This window comes from Seriola dumerili, unplaced genomic scaffold (genome assembly GCF_002260705.1).
Source record: "Seriola dumerili isolate Sdu_G_001 unplaced genomic scaffold, Sdu_1.0 BDQW01000219.1, whole genome shotgun sequence".
Classification (NCBI taxonomy): domain Eukaryota; kingdom Metazoa; phylum Chordata; class Actinopteri; order Carangiformes; family Carangidae; genus Seriola; species Seriola dumerili.
The window spans coordinates 1,567,418-1,583,192 of record NW_019174474.1 but is presented as its reverse complement, the minus strand read 5'-3'; the positions used below and the strand labels follow the sequence as shown (position 1 = coordinate 1,583,192).

At 38.8% G+C, this 15,775-nt stretch overlaps 2 protein-coding genes across 3 annotated transcripts; both read left to right on the top strand.

Moving 5' to 3' along the window:
- Window positions 1-1,808: 1,808 nt before the first annotated feature.
- On the top strand, window positions 1,809-10,083 carry znf592 (zinc finger protein 592). Of its 2 annotated transcripts, XM_022754204.1 has the most exons (9): window positions 1,809-1,962; window positions 2,444-4,704; window positions 4,803-4,981; window positions 5,083-5,256; window positions 5,350-5,509; window positions 5,858-6,118; window positions 7,392-7,504; window positions 7,614-7,755; window positions 7,866-10,083. In XM_022754204.1, the coding sequence occupies exons 2-9, from the start codon at window positions 2,464-2,466 to the stop codon at window positions 8,364-8,366; spliced, it is 3,771 nt and encodes a 1,256-aa protein (XP_022609925.1). In that variant the 5' UTR covers window positions 1,809-1,962; window positions 2,444-2,463; the 3' UTR covers window positions 8,367-10,083. The 2 variants fall into 2 exon arrangements, with proteins under 2 accessions (XP_022609925.1, XP_022609926.1); XM_022754205.1 differs by lacking the exon at window positions 1,809-1,962 and having other exon boundaries at window positions 2,431-4,704.
- Window positions 10,084-11,448: 1,365 nt separating this feature from the next.
- On the top strand, window positions 11,449-15,486 carry kti12 (KTI12 chromatin associated homolog). Its single transcript, XM_022754588.1, has 9 exons — window positions 11,449-11,658; window positions 12,581-12,632; window positions 12,726-12,778; window positions 12,866-12,921; window positions 13,025-13,104; window positions 13,277-13,436; window positions 13,568-13,630; window positions 14,456-14,524; window positions 15,279-15,486. The coding sequence occupies exons 1-9, from the start codon at window positions 11,508-11,510 to the stop codon at window positions 15,420-15,422; spliced, it is 828 nt and encodes a 275-aa protein (XP_022610309.1). The 5' UTR covers window positions 11,449-11,507; the 3' UTR covers window positions 15,423-15,486.
- The last annotated feature ends 289 nt before the right edge of the window (window positions 15,487-15,775 follow it).

Genomic DNA, 15,775 nt, shown 5'->3' with positions numbered 1-15,775 from the left:
TTTGTGTTCACTAAGTTGTCAGAAAGCCTCGCAGACCCTGAACTTCATTAGCAGAGGTTAATGACACTGAATGCCTTGGTTCACTAAGTCAAGACATTCTTTTTATGAACACCATCAACTCATTTGCCAACAGAACAGACAGTTTAGATGTGGCAGTAATAACTTGAGAAATGTAATAGCTGAGCGAATGACTGTACTGCTTACAATACAAAAAAAAAATCAAATTTATGTAACTCAATTTAGTTAATATCTCACCATTCAGTGTGTTCATTGTTCCCTTTAATCACTAATTGTGTGTAGGCTACATATGGTCACTGATACTCCATGTAGCTGTTAGAGCCTGTTACATTGCTTCTGTTAAGTTTACACTTAATTAAGCTTTTTTCATTTTTTTTATCTGATACCAAAGTGCTCCAGGCCTGTGCCTCTATAATCTTAACAGGAATTGGTGTCACTACTGTACTGCCTGACTAGTGGGAAGGGAGACATTTGAACCTTTACTCCCTCAAGTATGTCTTACAGGATATCAAAACACAGCTCCTACACTGATACACATACTTTGTCCCAATTCAGAGGCACCTGAGCTCGTGGATCTTCCACACAACCTAAAAGCTAAACCTGCCCTTCAGACATTCCGCCTTAAATCACAGACAGAAATTATAACATGTGGCAGGAAAGTTGCCCTTAAATGACCCACAAAGTGTAAATACCACTGGGAAACTGGGGTGAGTTTATTTCCAGTTCAGGATCACAGTGTGAGTTGTGGTCTTTCACATAATGGACATAATGGCAAATATTGTACCAGTTCTATTGTTAATCTATCTACATTCAATTCCACTTTGCTTTATTTCACCAGGAAAATCCACTCAGTATCAATACTGCATACCACGTAGTCCTAGGTACATATATTAAAAACAAACAGTAAAACAATACCTTATCTTTCTCTGTGATGTCCTGTGATTTACAACATATCCAGGTTGCTAACAAGAGCAAACAGCAGAACTGATGCCTGGTTTCCTTTATTTACATCCTGATTATAAATTGACAAAACACTCTGTTTAAGCATTAACTGCCACAATGGACACTGAGCATAACAAAAAGTACATGGGTTGTTTTGCTGTTAAGATTAACATCCAACTGGTAATTATGTCTGCTTTGGTATTTTTCTGATAGCTTTACCTTTACACAACAGTGTGTCCAAAGAACATCAACCAAATCTCACTGTTCAGGGTAACAAAATCTTAGTTTAAATGTATTTTGATCATGCAGACCATTTATTATCTATATTACTGTATTTCTTTACGTGTGTTTCACCACCTTGAGTTGTAACTGACTTCTGTTTACAAATTGCTTGAATGTTCACCATTTTATTTCCTTTGGACTTAGGACGTTTACCAGGCAGGGTGTCTAATGAAAGAAGCCATTGAGTGGCATTATAGTTGTGTTTCAGCTTTGGCCAATTTTTTCTTTAGTGACTCACCCAGTTTTATTGGGACTACATTTCAGAAGTAGCCCACCCCATTAGGAAATTCACAATAGCAAAGTTACATGCACAAGGTATGAGCAGGGAGTGTTGTACTTTAGCAACAACAGTGTGCAATAGTTCAGGGCCCTGGTGTGCATCTCTTTAAAGTTTGATTTAGGTATAAGAATGGTATTAACATACTTATCCCAAATATTACCCTCATACTTTTTACTACTCACCTGACACAGCAATGCCAACGTTTGTGCATTGCAGCAGCTGGTCCTATTCAAGCGGTCAATAGCACCTCCTGTCGTCTGTAAGACAACGCCGAGGGTTGAATCACTCAGCCACAGGAAAAGGAAAACGAAGTTAGCTTGTAGCCTAGCTATGAAACCATGAAACCCTGCAATAGCCAAACCTAGTTGGCGAGCACTCAGCGCCTACTGTTAACTACATAGATAATTTACTAGATCTGTTAAACATAACCGGATCAAATGGTAAGCGAACTTGTGCATCGATATACGTGACGAGTTTAGGTTACTAGCTTGGGTGAATTATTTGCGCGCTAACATGTTGCTAAGCTAGGTTGCTAACTTACTGGCTTGGCTCCGTTATGTAGCCACTCGGCTAACTGACTGTATCTTCAGTGTTAGCTACGCTAACATCAAAACAACTGTCAGTAGTCCAGCCTATGAAGTAGTTGATACATTTGGTGACTGTGTGAGCACAGCAGTCTGTGTTAAATGTTAAGTCACGTGTGTTAATGCATGTTTCTCTACAAAATAGTAGCTGCATAGACGAAAACCAGCCAACCTTTGCTACGTTTAACTTGCTAGCCACAGCTAACGTTAGTATAGAGGACGGTACCCAGCTGCCAAACGGTTATCTGTCAGATTGTAAAACACCAGCGGTATTTAAAGCTCTACCTGTAGTGCCTACTCTGTGCATTAAAAACTAACCTTGCACGTGTTTCTATAGATTTATGAGACTGCGCAGCCATGGGTGACATGAAAACCCCAGATTTCGATGATCTTCTAGCTGCCTTTGACATCCCAGATGCCACAGGGTTGGATGCCAAAGAGCCCATCCAGGGGAGTCATGAGGAGTCAGAGAGTCAGCTGAAACACACGGGGATATGTCTTGATGACAGCTTATTGAGTAACCAAGCTGTCTCAACATCAGATGTTCCTGTTGTAAGTGTTATTGTGAAAAACACAAGTCGCCAGGAGTCATTGGATGGTTTTGGCGATAGGCTTCACTCAGGATCAGCATTGCAAAATGGATTCAGGGGACAAGAGACTTCCATTGACTCTGTTGATACAACTAATTCTGGCTTCTCCAAATCATTTGTCTCTGCCTTGAATGGGGAGAGTTCAAGAGAGTTTCTCGGAAAGGCACCTATTCAGCACAAACCTGATGGAACACCAGTATTTTCCCAGTCACTTTCTCATTTTAGTCCCATCTCAAGTCCTGAATCTGAAGACACTCAGTGTAGTAGAGATGAAATGCATCCAAAACAAGAGAGACCCTGTTTCCCTGAAGCTTCAGTTTTGGTGGAGCCTTCAGTCCCAGACAATCCAAAAAATTTGGACCTCAGCATGTTTGATGATTGTCCAAAGAACTCTGATATCCCCAAGAACACTCAAAGGAGCAGAACAGAAAGTAGTAGAAGCGAGAAGCCCTCAGACATCTGTGTCAGTAATGAAATTGATACAACACAGAGAGTACACAGTGCACTTCCGCCGCCAAGCGGTAACCAGAACTTTATTGAGACAAACTACGATTCAGGAACCTCAATGGATGTTCCAACCTCTTATCCACATGTCAAATCTCAGACATCTAAATTATCCTCTTGCCTTGAGGCTTTGGTGGCTCTAAATGCTAGAAAAGATCCCAGTGAGCAGACTAATCCCAGAGAGACATCAGCAGTTCAGAATGACTGTGTGAAAGCTAGCCCCAAGGTGCCCATATCCCCACGGAGCCCCAGAAGTCCACTTGAAGCTGTGAAACGGTTATTGAAACCCTCTGATAGCCCTGTAAGCATCTGCAGTGATAGTAGTGGCAAAGCATCTCCTGCATTGGCATCAGGTTCACCTCCTGCTATACCCAGGGTCAGAATAAAGACCATCAAAACAACATCTGGGCAAATCAAGCGCACAGTCACCAGTGTGCTGCCTGATTCAGAAACAGATGAAGTTCATTCTACTTATGAATCCTCTCCATCGCAGAGTATGATTAGTGAAGACTCTTACTGCAATATGTCTCCTCATCAGTCTCAAGGTGCAACTGTTGATAGCATTGTTGGAATACAGAATAAAGGCACCTCAGCTAGTGCATCTTCACCAAAAGTATTACACAACAAATCAGAAGCAAACTCCAGGAGGTCAGGCACAACACAGTCCGCAACAGTATTTCATAATACTAGTGTTCCTGTCAAAAGATCTGTCGCACATCAGGGCCAGAAACCAAAGAGAGTGACAGCCACAACAGGTCATACAACTAGCACAAACTTCCTTCCCAAAGCAATGCACTTAGCTAGTTTAAACTTGGTCCCTCACAGTGTTGCTGCGTCAGTAACTGCACGGTCAACGTCTCATCAACAAAGCCAACACACACTCTCCTCTACGGTGTACAGCACTGTCCCATTGGTGCATCAGGTCAAAACAGCCAACCCTTATCCTCGCACATCCATTCCTAACACAGCAGCAGGAACCTTGAACAGACTGTTGACCAATGCCAACCCTGTGCCTACATATGTGCCCAACCTGAACCCCCCGCCAGAGAGCAATATCCACCTTCCACCACGCGGGTACTGCTGCCTCGAGTGTGGGGACTCCTTTGGGGTGGAGAGGAGTCTAGCGTATCATTACAGCAGGAGGAGCGTTCACATTGAAGTAGGATGTACACACTGCGCAAAGACGATGGTGTTCTTCAACAAGTGTGCCTTGTTGGCACATGCACGGGAGCACAAGAACAACGGTATGGTGATGCAGTGCACACAGCTCCATATGAAACCCATAGCAGAGGAGCAAATGTTTGTACCCCTGAGTGCGGAACCTGTGAAAGCGGACCAGTACACCTCGCCATCACCCTCCCGTAAAAGCCAACCTGTTCTACCCTTATATCCAGACAACGTTATTCGCCACCGACTCCGATGCCTGGAGTGTAACAAGCAGTTACCTGACTACAAAGCTCTTGCAGGCCATTACCAGAGGCCGTCAGAAGATGTAGAAGGACTAGTGAGTACATGTTTCAATTAAATTTTAAAGGCTTTGTGACAAGTATTTATGTATTTTCCAAAGTTGACAATTTGCTCTTGTTTTGTTTTATAACACAGATGTGTAAAGTGTGCTCAATGTTGCTACCAAACAAGTGCAGCTTCAGAGCTCACCAGCGCATTCATGCACACAAGTCCCCTTACTGCTGTCCTGAGTGTGGTGCCCTGAGTCGCTCCGCAGACATACAGAAGCATGTCAAGGAAAACTGTCTGCACTATGCACGCAAAGCTTGGTACAAGTAAGTGGCCAAGCATGAACTGCAGGCCTTTCATTTAAAAATCTCAATGACATACAATGCAATGTTACAAAAAAGTGGCATTATGTTTAATTTTTTTCCAGATGTCTTCACTGTGATATGGTTTTCAAGACCCTTCAAGGACAAAAGACTCACATTGAAGAGAAACACTGTGAGGTCTTTTACAAGTGCTCCATCTGTCCAATTGCTTTAAAGACCTCTGACAGCTGTGAAGTTCATTTGAAAAATAAACACAATGCTATCAAAACATCGCCTCAGTGAGTCCACATCTCATGACTTGACTGTTAAAAGTTGTACATTTCTTTTTGCAGTTTTATGAGGCATTTTAACTGTTCTCTGCTGTTTTGCAGGTTAATCTTTAAGTGTTCATGTGAGATGATTTTCAACAAGAAACAGTTACTATTTCAGCATTTCCATGAGAATGCCAACAAGCGTGTGACCTGTGTATTCAAGTGTCCAGAATGCAACTCGGTCTTTCCACAAAAGCAGCTGTTAATGCAGCACTTCAAGGTTAGAAAATCTTGTGTATGTTTGTTTGTTTAAAATAAACTGCCTGCAAGCAATCTGTTTGCAAGTATTTGTAGGTTGAATTTAATTGTCTTGTAGGAGAAACATTTATCCGTGTACCTGGTTACCTATTTCATACTTACATTACGTAGATTAAAACTGTGCAAAAAACTGACTTTTAACCTGAGCCCTTGGGATCATTACTGAATTTGCCAAGCAAAGCTCAGTTACTTCTTTGTCTAAGTATTAAAAACCTTGCATGTGGCAGAGAAATCAATATATTAAATGAGGAAGTCACCCAGTCCAATGAACCTGAAGTGTGATTTTTGCCATTTATTTTCTGTTTTGCAGGGTGTGCACATAGGAAACTTGACAGCAGAGACAGAGAAGAACAGTAGACAATCTGACAAGACTGACTTGTACCAGGATGTTCATCCCGTTCAACAGCAGAAGAGTCACAGTCCTGTGAAACACTCAGAAAGTCCCAGAAAAAAGGCTGAGCAGGACAGCAGACCTCGTGTCAAGCCCACCGGCTGGACGTGCGGGGAGTGTCTCCAGTGGTTCCCTGAAAGAGACTCCTACGTTTCTCATGTGAAGACCAAACACGGGAAGGTAAGGCATCATAAATTCCCCATGATGGAACGTGTTTGTGTTGAATCAAAACATATAATATAATATATTATAATAATAATATTATAATATAATATAATATACATATAATATGACATATAAGTGCTGTGCACTCAAATGCATCTTTTTTTGAGTCGATATCGTAGACCCACACTGTGCACTTTAACTAGTAGCAAACTACAAATTCACTCTCACACTTTGTTCAGTTTCCAGTATTGAAACTACAGTATTTTAATTATATGATCTGTAGAATACATATATTGCTTTCAATTTAAAATCGGTACAGTGTTGATATTGATAATTGTGTCCCGATATAATCAGGTTGCCAAAATTTCTTATTATCAAAATATTGATAATATATAATATTATAATAATGATAATATTAATATCATAAATATTTTGATTTTTTTTTTGTCCCCTTTAACTGGATCCTTGTCAAAATATAATGGGTTCTTCTCTGGCCCTTGCACCATCCCTGCACCATGTTTGGTGAAATCGGTTAAGTAATTCTTGCGTAATCCTGCTGACAAATAAACAAGCAGACATGGGTGAAAACATAACCACCTTGGTGGCGGAAATAAGTTTTAAATCCCCATTTTCCTCCGACATACTCATCATTTAGTCAACATGAAAACTATGTTAACATCAAGTGGAACCGTAGTTTGGCTGGTATTTGTAGTCATCCTTCCTTCAGACACTTTGGCCAGCCACTGTCCTTTCAGCAGCGCAGCTTGTGCAGTGATGACAGGACAGATGACAGCTGGGTCTGACGACAGTGAGTCCTGCAGCTGAGGTCAAAGTGGGTGTTGATTGAATGGTTGAACACAACCATGGCATGAGACAAACTGCTGATGATTCTTTTGTGAATTTCTGTCGCTAATTCTCAGCTGTATGACACGACGTTTACATACTTCAGTTTTGTGTGCTAGATTTTTGCTTTTAGATGAGCCAGTAATACAGATTAAACTAGCCATTGTAGCTGAGTGTAGCATATTTAATGAAATGTTATTTCATGTGAATCCTGTGAAATTTTCAAAATGAAGTTATTAGTTATGTTTTTAATTACCTAGGTAATAAAGTAATAATTTCCTTAATGGTTACTTGTGTGTAGATAATGAACTCATTAGATGTCCATGATTACCTCATAACTCAGGTAAAAAAGTAAAATAAGGTTGGAAGAAACTTTTATAACTGTTCGTCACACTTTTTAAAATTAATGTACCTTTTTATTTTTGACTTTTGTTTATTCCAACAGTCAATGAAGAAGTATCCATGTCGACATTGTGAGCAGTCTTTCAACTCTGCAACCAGTGTGAGAAGACATATCCGCATCGACCATGATGGAAAAAAGAAAAATTACACTTGCTGGTAAGATTGTTATGTTGAAAATTAAAATGAACTAATCAGCATTGTCAGTGTGTATAAAATTAAGCATCAGTCCTCTAATTTCCATTCATTCATTTTTTTTACACTTGAGGTATTGCACGGATACGAAGACAATATTTACAACGACTGTGATGTTGAAGAACCACATCAGTCTAATGCATGGAATCAAAAATCCTGATCTCGGCCAAATGCCGAAAACTGTAATCCAGGAGTCGAAAAAGGCTTTGGGCAAGGTATTTATTTATTTATTATTTTTCAAACGCAAAGAACAAAGGCATAAATACAAATGTTATAGATCTTACAGGCCATCATTTTAAAGTGTGTTGACTTCTGTGATTTGCAGGGACTTGTATCAGAAAGACCTCTTGTTGGCACACAGAAGGAGGGGAAGAACCGAGCTGGGAGTCTCGAGGCTCCGTCAGCGAAGCGTCTGAAAACTCAGTACCGCTGTTCAAAGTGTGGTTTCATCACAGATGACAGTACACAGTTCCAGCAGCATATACCTCAGCATAAATCTGATGAAAACACTCCTCAGTGCCTTCACTGTGGCCTGTGTTTCACATCTGTGCTGTCTCTCAACAGACATCTTTTTATTGTACACAAAGTCAAAGACCCTGAAGAAGAAGGGACAAAGGAGGCGGCAGCAGAGGTTAGGGGGATGGAGCAGGATAATCAGGCAGTTAGATCAGCAGAGACTGATGAGGTAAATAATTTGTCACCAGAGCTAAACGAAACTGAGCCCTCACAGGCAGAAGAGCCTGCACGGCTGCACTGTGACAAGACCACAGACTGTAACTCAAAACTGAGCGCTCACTCTCGGACACAAACAGCCTCTCCTCGGTAGTAAGAGCGGCCTCTCAGTTGCTGTAATGTCTTGAGTTTTCATGCGACTGTAACAAGGGAGGCTTGAAGTTGTGCATGGAGGTGGTACAGTGTTTGGGCCTTTTTAATTTTGAAGTTTCTCTCAAGTTATTCAGAGGCCATGCAGTATATTCAAGGAGACATTTAATATCAAACAGTATTTTCATAAACGAGAGGACAAATTAATATTCACATTTCAATTATTTTTATTTAACTTTGCATGTTGGTAATATATTCATCTTGCCTTCCAGACATAACTGAACTCATAGTACAGCTAAAGCTTTTTCTTTCTATTACCTTTTTTATTCCATCCACCCTGACAGGAGATCCAGGAACTTTTGTTAGTTTTTAGGTCTGGTATTAATGGATGTAATAGTGATGGGGTGGATTTTTGCCTTTGTAACCAATGGTAAATTTAAATTGCTTAAATCTGAAGTATTTAATGCTACACACTATTACCTGAATGGGATTCAGGTTTCAGTTTTTATGTTGACTGTGTTGCAATTATTTTTGCAGTACGAAGCTAGAATTTTAGTCGCCATTTATTACAAAACATAATATAGTTCAATATTCATTTAAAAGCAGTACTTCTGCATTCATGGTAATCAGTTATCTTAAAAAAAAGTATCCTGTAAGATCAGTTACAGGTGCACAGTTGTTTTACTAAGCAAAGCCTACTGAAATTAGGCTATACATAAGAACAAGAGTTTCTTTTGACACTTTCAGAATTCTGAAATGCTTTTACCTTCATTTGATGAATGCGTTTGATTTGTGGGTGCCTAAGTTGTTCCAAATCTGGCCTTTTTTAAAAAAAAAAAAAAAAAAATTTCTTTTTTCTTTTAATGAGCATTCAGGAGAAACATGTGGAGGTATTGGATGTGTGGTGCAGCAGTAATGAAAATACCTCAAATTGCCAGAAGTGTATTTTTCAGGCAAGTGAACGGTCAATGTTAAGTCAAATCAGGGTACATTGTTTTGGATAATCCAGAGCAGGTGTGAAAGTGAAGTTTAGCAGCATATTGGAGATAATGTTTTAGAAATAAGGACCTGTCAACACAAATTTTCTCATAATAAAATATACTAGTAAGAGCTGAGGAATTTCTTAAATCCATGATCCATTAACACTCATAATGGTGGTTCCTTCTCACTCACAGGTCCTGATTTGTAAAGCGGCACCTCCTGTTTTGTAATGAGTACATGACAGTTCCTACCTCCATGGTAAATGGCAGTGATTGTTAAAAGTTGAAAGGCTTTGAAGAGTTACAGGTAATCTCAGTGCAATGTAAAATTAGTTTATAAAATGTGTATTATCCCACATTATTAAATTTTATAAATTATTTTGGGAATGATAGTAAGGCTATACGGTCATATTGACTGAACTGGCAAATGAACTTTTCTATGTAAGTGCTATATGAGCTCTTTATTTCTCTGTAATCCTTAAATCACCGCTCTGCAGCAGTCAGTCTGCAGAGGCTGAAGAGAATGACTTATTCACGACTTGTTCTTTTGTAATGCTTGTTGAAAGAGATTTGTACTTTTGATACTGTGTACAGTGCGGACTTGTATAGGAAAGTAACCTGTGTACATACAGTAGCCAATGAACCCTGGATTCACAGCATTTCTTAAGCCATTACATCTGTTCAGCATGCAGTGGCCCATGTGCCTTGCTGTTATGTTTACGTAATGTACTTACAAATAAATCGGTGCATTTAATTATACATCTGCTTGGTCTTTTGTCTTGTGTTACAAATTGGTTTCTGTACTAAACTACTGGATGCTGGGGAGAAAGAATTTAATGGTATTTGGATGTGATAATTAGTGTTTGCGCATTGAGGTCACGTACTTGACAATCGTCATAGCAAGTCAAAATGGTACATGGCATCCTAATGTGTATTGTGTATCCAATAAGAAACCAACTACAGATGGATGACTTCATCCCATTAGAATATTAAGCCCATCCTATCTCAGTATAACTGCCTGTCCAGAAGAGAAGAGCAAAGAGATTTTAATTAACTGCCACCAAATTGTATAGAGCACACTTGAGGAATGAAAGGCACTTTGACAAAAATCTGCAGAGCAGGACTCCTGTCTTCTTTCATCCTTATCTCATATATTGCCATGACATCTTCAATGACTCTTGATTTGACTGAGCTGAGAAATAAAATTTCAAAGATCAAGGTGAATCCGAGGGGGAATCTATGGGCAACAGGTAAGAAAAATTTAATAATTATATATATTATATTTTTGTTATTCTTAAAATGTACCTTCAACTGCTTACATTGAGATTGTATGTTTCTTTTTAACAATAAGGACATTTCATGGGCAAAAAAAGTGTTGTGGATAGTTCCTTTCTGGAGTCTGCCTTTGAAGATATGAATGTTCCCACTGAAGTCAGAGCTGTTAGTCCTCTGCACCGAGTGGAAGACCTGCAGGCACTGCTCATTCACATGTTGAAAACAGCCCAACAAACACAACAGAAACAGGCACTGGACATGTTAGTTCATTTTATTATTATCATTATCATTATTGTTGTTGTTGTCGTTGTTGTTATTTAGCTGATTATAAACTGAAACTGATTATATTTTTCTATTCATTTAGAGGAGGAGGGGATCCTGCTTGAGGAACGTTGTTACACCATCAGTATGATCAATGATGAATATGAAACTCTGTCAATGAAGAGGAATAATAAGATCCAATGTTTCTTTTTTTTGTTTATGTGATGTGTTATAGGCCTATTGAAAATGACTATGATGCCAGTCTGCACTGCTTTATTCATGGATCCATTTATTTGAACCTAATATTGATGTGCCATCTGTCAATAAACCAGTACTGAAAGCCAGACCAATTGACAGCCCATTTTCTGCTGATTTTCACTGTTTTTGTCTTTTGAAATATTCTGTTTATTATTTGATTAAAACAGCACAGAATCTAATTGAAGTTTGTGTTTCATTTCTATCAAAGTATTTTCACACAATACTTAAAAAAAAAAAAATCTATTCTATCAGCTTTGTGGCGCCTCCTGTTGGTCGTCTAAAAAACAGTTTTAGTTATTGTATCCGGGTGAAAGTGGAAACATGCTTTTCCTCACATCTCCGGGTAGTTTATTTGATAATACACAGTAGCCATGCCGCTAATAGTGATGTGTGGTTACCCCTGTAGTGGTAAAACACGACGGGCAGAAGAACTGAAGGTGTATTTTGAACAGAACACAGAGAGAAAGGTTCATATTGTGGGAGATGGAGCTCTGGGCTTTGAGAAAAACAGTGTTTACGCAGGCAAGTTAAGCTAACCGCGTCTATCTTCATTGAGGTATTATGTATATGTAGCTGTTGCGTTTTTGTGAATACAGTGCTGTTGGGAGCTACTTTTACATGTTAGCTATCCACTAAACCCTTCATGTGCGTTTGTTTTCTTTAATTCAAACGCAATATCTCACGCTTCTGGATGGCCAGCCTCGCCGTGAACTGAGGCTAACTTAGCTGGGAAGTGACGTGAACCTGTTCGTTAAAAAGATCATCTGTAATTAAAATAGATTTGTTTGCGGATCGTTGTTAGATGTGCCGCTGACTGAAAGTAAATTAAAGCGAGTTTTTCCATTTGCGTCCAACGCAGTAAATGTGCGTATCGGGGGAATCGAGCAGCCTTAAATTAGTGATATTTTGAATGGAGTTTGGCGTTCAAGCGTCTGCATCATTGGTCTATGATGGAAGACTCCACCTATTAGACTATATCATCCACCAAGATTATAGTCGATATTCTCTTTGCAAAAAACAATAACAACAACAAAAAAGACCTTTAACATATCAGAAACAGTATATTACATTATTTAAATGGAGTGTAGCATGAAATTATTCAAACAGCTTTTGAAGATATTGTCATTTGGTTCACATGATCATTACCTCACCACTTTCTGGCCTGACATCAGGAGTTATAGACTTTTCACTTCCAATTAAAGTTAATTGCGTTATTCATGATCTTCCTACACAGTACTGCATAGATTGTCCCTATATATATATATAACAGACTCAAAAAAGTTGTTGTTCAGTTGTTCAGTGACCAAACAATAGCACAGTCCTGTGTGATGCATTTGCTAAACAGTTGATAACAATCAAAGAGCTTTTTGAAAAGGATTTCTACAAAGTAACCTTGGACTTGGCAGACCTCGGCAGTGACTTTATCTTGCTGGATATTTTGCAGATTCCCAAAAGGAAAAAAATGTCAGAGCAGCTCTGAAAGCAGAGGTAGAGAGGTGGGTTTCATCAATTTCAAAATGTAGATCCATCATTGATGTTCTACTGTCTCTGCCTTTTCAACATTTATTTATTTTGTTTTGTTCGTTTAGAAAAGTCAACAAGGATGACATTGTAATTTTGGACTCATTAAATTACATAAAAGGTAAATCGTATTATTTTTAGTATGCTGTGCAGAGTCTCTATTTTAACACTGACTTGTCTTCACCTTTAAAATTGAAATACCTTGCAGGTTACCGCTATGAACTGTTCTGCCTCATCAAACATGCACAGACACCACACTGCCTGGTAAGTGTTCTAAATAAGTTACTATCTGACTGGAGGTTAAACTAAAAATATTATTAATACATTAATCACACAAGTCAAAATCTTTGTGCTTCTTTTGATGAAGGTATACTGTTTGACATCAGATGAACAGAGCTCATCGTGGAATACCAGCAGAGATGCTGCTGAGCAGTACACACAGGACATGTGAGTGAGAAGCCTCTGTGCACACAGTATAGGTGCATGTTAACCTGTGATAAGACTGACTTAGTGTTAAGAAATATTTCTATGCTGGCCATTGTCAACAGTTATAATCATTTTTTGTATTTTTTGTCAATAGTTTTTGTAATTTGCTTTATATCTATTTTGTCCTTTGTAGCTTTGATGCATTAGTTCTGAGATATGAAGCTCCAGACTCCAGAAACCGTTGGGACAGTCCTCTCTTCACCATCCTGAAAGATGACACACTTTCATTTGAGGCCATTTCTGATGTGCTTTTCAAAAGAAAAGCACCCCCACCTAACCAGTCTACTCAGAGTGTAAGGGACATACACATGCTTTTATTTTATTTTTTTAACACGCATACAGTATTCTATACATGTAGATGTATTCTCTGCCATGCTACCTTTTTGACTGCCTGATTGTAATAGGTCCTTGTGTTTCTCCGCAGCAACCGCTGTCATCCACAAACTTCTTGTATGAGTTGGACAAGATCACACAAGATGTGTTAATGGTAGGTTTTTATCAGATGTTTTGCATTATTTGTTCATTTTCCAGTCACTTAGGGTTTTTCCTCCTGATATATTGTTTTTGCTGGTGCCAGTGAGCACCAAAGTGAGACTCACACACTATAGACTGAAAAATACTTGGTTTAATTGCAGGTTTACCTCCACAAGAGTGCAAACATTTCACTCCATGTAGACATTTCAGTGCATAGAAAGGTAATAGGTATTTACCTGTCCGATGACATGAATCCTTGCAGATTATATACGTGGCAATCTTTCCAAGGTCCACCATCCAAATCACATGAAATTAAAGAATTTAGAAGAAGAAAGCATTAGTTTTGGTCTTAATCTTGCATTGCATGCACCCATGTCCCTCTTCAAATGGCTAATGTCCAGATTACTTAATAATTGCTATGTGGTTGTTTATCCTGTTGTGTAAATACCTTTTCTCCTGTAATTATTTATAAAATTATTGATGTGTCTCTGATGTTATGTGTCTGCAAATTGCTGCTAGCCAATAAGAAATTACCTCCTCTGTTCCCTTGATGTACCATGGTGTCCACCTGTTTGTAGCCTGAAATAGTATGTTCTTTGTTGCATTTTCTTCCATACTGAAGTCTACATGGACAATAATGTTTTCATTCTTGCAATATTTTTGCACAAATTCCCTGTAAATGAAACAAATAGTTTGAAGAATAAGTCCATAACGCACTGTGCAGATCTCACTTTGCTGCTCTTGAACTCCCTACAGTCCAAAGCACCCGGGAAGTTGTTTGTCAGTAGGAACGTTACCTGTTGTCTGTATGTGTGACAAAGATCATTTCAAATTCCAGGCAATTTTTAACGCCCAGAAGACAAGTGTTCCTGGGGATCTCATTTCAGTTCCAGGAGCTACAGAAAAGATATCCTTTCCTTACATGTCCACATTGTTATTTAAAACTCAATTTTCTTTTCACATTCAACAAATCTTGGTAGATCTTTTTTCATGTTTGCAGCCCTGTGTGATGTCACAAATCCAGGTAGCCGTGGTCTATCACAGCTAATGACTGTTTGAAATTCCTTGTTGCCTCTCTTTATTTCTGGTGACTCATTTTCATCATCTACCTCCTAAGGGAAGTCATATTACCTCACCAGTGGGAGGCAAGGTGCTTTACATCAAATGACTTGTTAAAAATGTCCATGCATGTCCATCAAAGGATTGAAATGAAAGGTAGAGCAACCAATCACTGTTAAAGGTCTTTCCAGTAATAACATAGTGTGAGATGTGTATTGTGGAGAGAAACCAAATGACGTAGATTAATGGTTTTTTATTGGCAACTGCAATGTGCTGGGCTTTCTCAGAAGAAAACACTTTGATTTTCTCCTTTTTGAACGTGTTGGTTCCAAGCAGAAACTACCAATTTAAAAGTACATTAAATTCAGCACTGGTCAGTCTTTAGTGACAGGCGCATACTTTGAATTTGAAATAATGTCTGTAACATTCAGCACTTTGTGTTATGTCATAGTGTCATCCTCCGTAAAGACTGAAATGTGTCACTGTGACCTTCAGATACTTTGGTCAGTTACTTACTGTGGAAAACTTGTTTGCGTCGTCATGGGAGAACAGCTTGCACACTGAAAAACTAGTTCTCAAATGTCCTTAACCTGATGTTAAACATCGAGCTCACCAGGAGCATCAACATGGCAGAGCTGCGGAAACTACGCCGCCAGTTCATCAGCTACACCAAGATGCACCCAACAGAGAACACAGGACAAATTTCAAACATGTTTGTGCAGTATTTAAATAAGAGCCTTCACTGAAATTATATAGCATCGGCATCGGCATTTTTATTTTTTGTGACAAATAAATATATTTAAATATTAATTGACTGTTTGTGTTGTTGACCATTTTAGATTCATTTACACACATTTATGGTCAGAAATATCAAAAGCAATGCATTTTTCAAAGAAGAAATTACACTCATTTCTTAATACTAATGAATTTCTAGTCAGGACAGCTGTGAAAGCATATCTGTGAACCCAGTGTATAAAAGCCAAAAGAAGAAACCATAAACAGATTTGATAAAAAACATCTAATCTCAAGGTCCAAATAAACCTGTGTGCCCAAAGCTTTCAGACACATAGCTTTCCTCAGCAAATGGAGTTGCTCAGTC

Coding starts and splice junctions, on each gene's coding strand:
- znf592 (XM_022754204.1), top strand. CDS start 2,464: ATGGGTGACATGAAAACCCCAGATTTCGATGATCTTCTAGCTGCCTTT. Junction 5,510..5,857: donor TGTTAATGCAGCACTTCAAG/GTTAGAAAATCT, acceptor TCTGTTTTGCAG/GGTGTGCACATAGGAAACTT. Junction 6,119..7,391: donor TGAAGACCAAACACGGGAAG/GTAAGGCATCAT, acceptor TTATTCCAACAG/TCAATGAAGAAGTATCCATG.
- kti12 (XM_022754588.1), top strand. CDS start 11,508: ATGCCGCTAATAGTGATGTGTGGTTACCCCTGTAGTGGTAAAACACGA. Junction 13,437..13,567: donor CTAACCAGTCTACTCAGAGT/GTAAGGGACATA, acceptor GTTTCTCCGCAG/CAACCGCTGTCATCCACAAA. Junction 13,631..14,455: donor TCACACAAGATGTGTTAATG/GTAGGTTTTTAT, acceptor TTCAAATTCCAG/GCAATTTTTAACGCCCAGAA.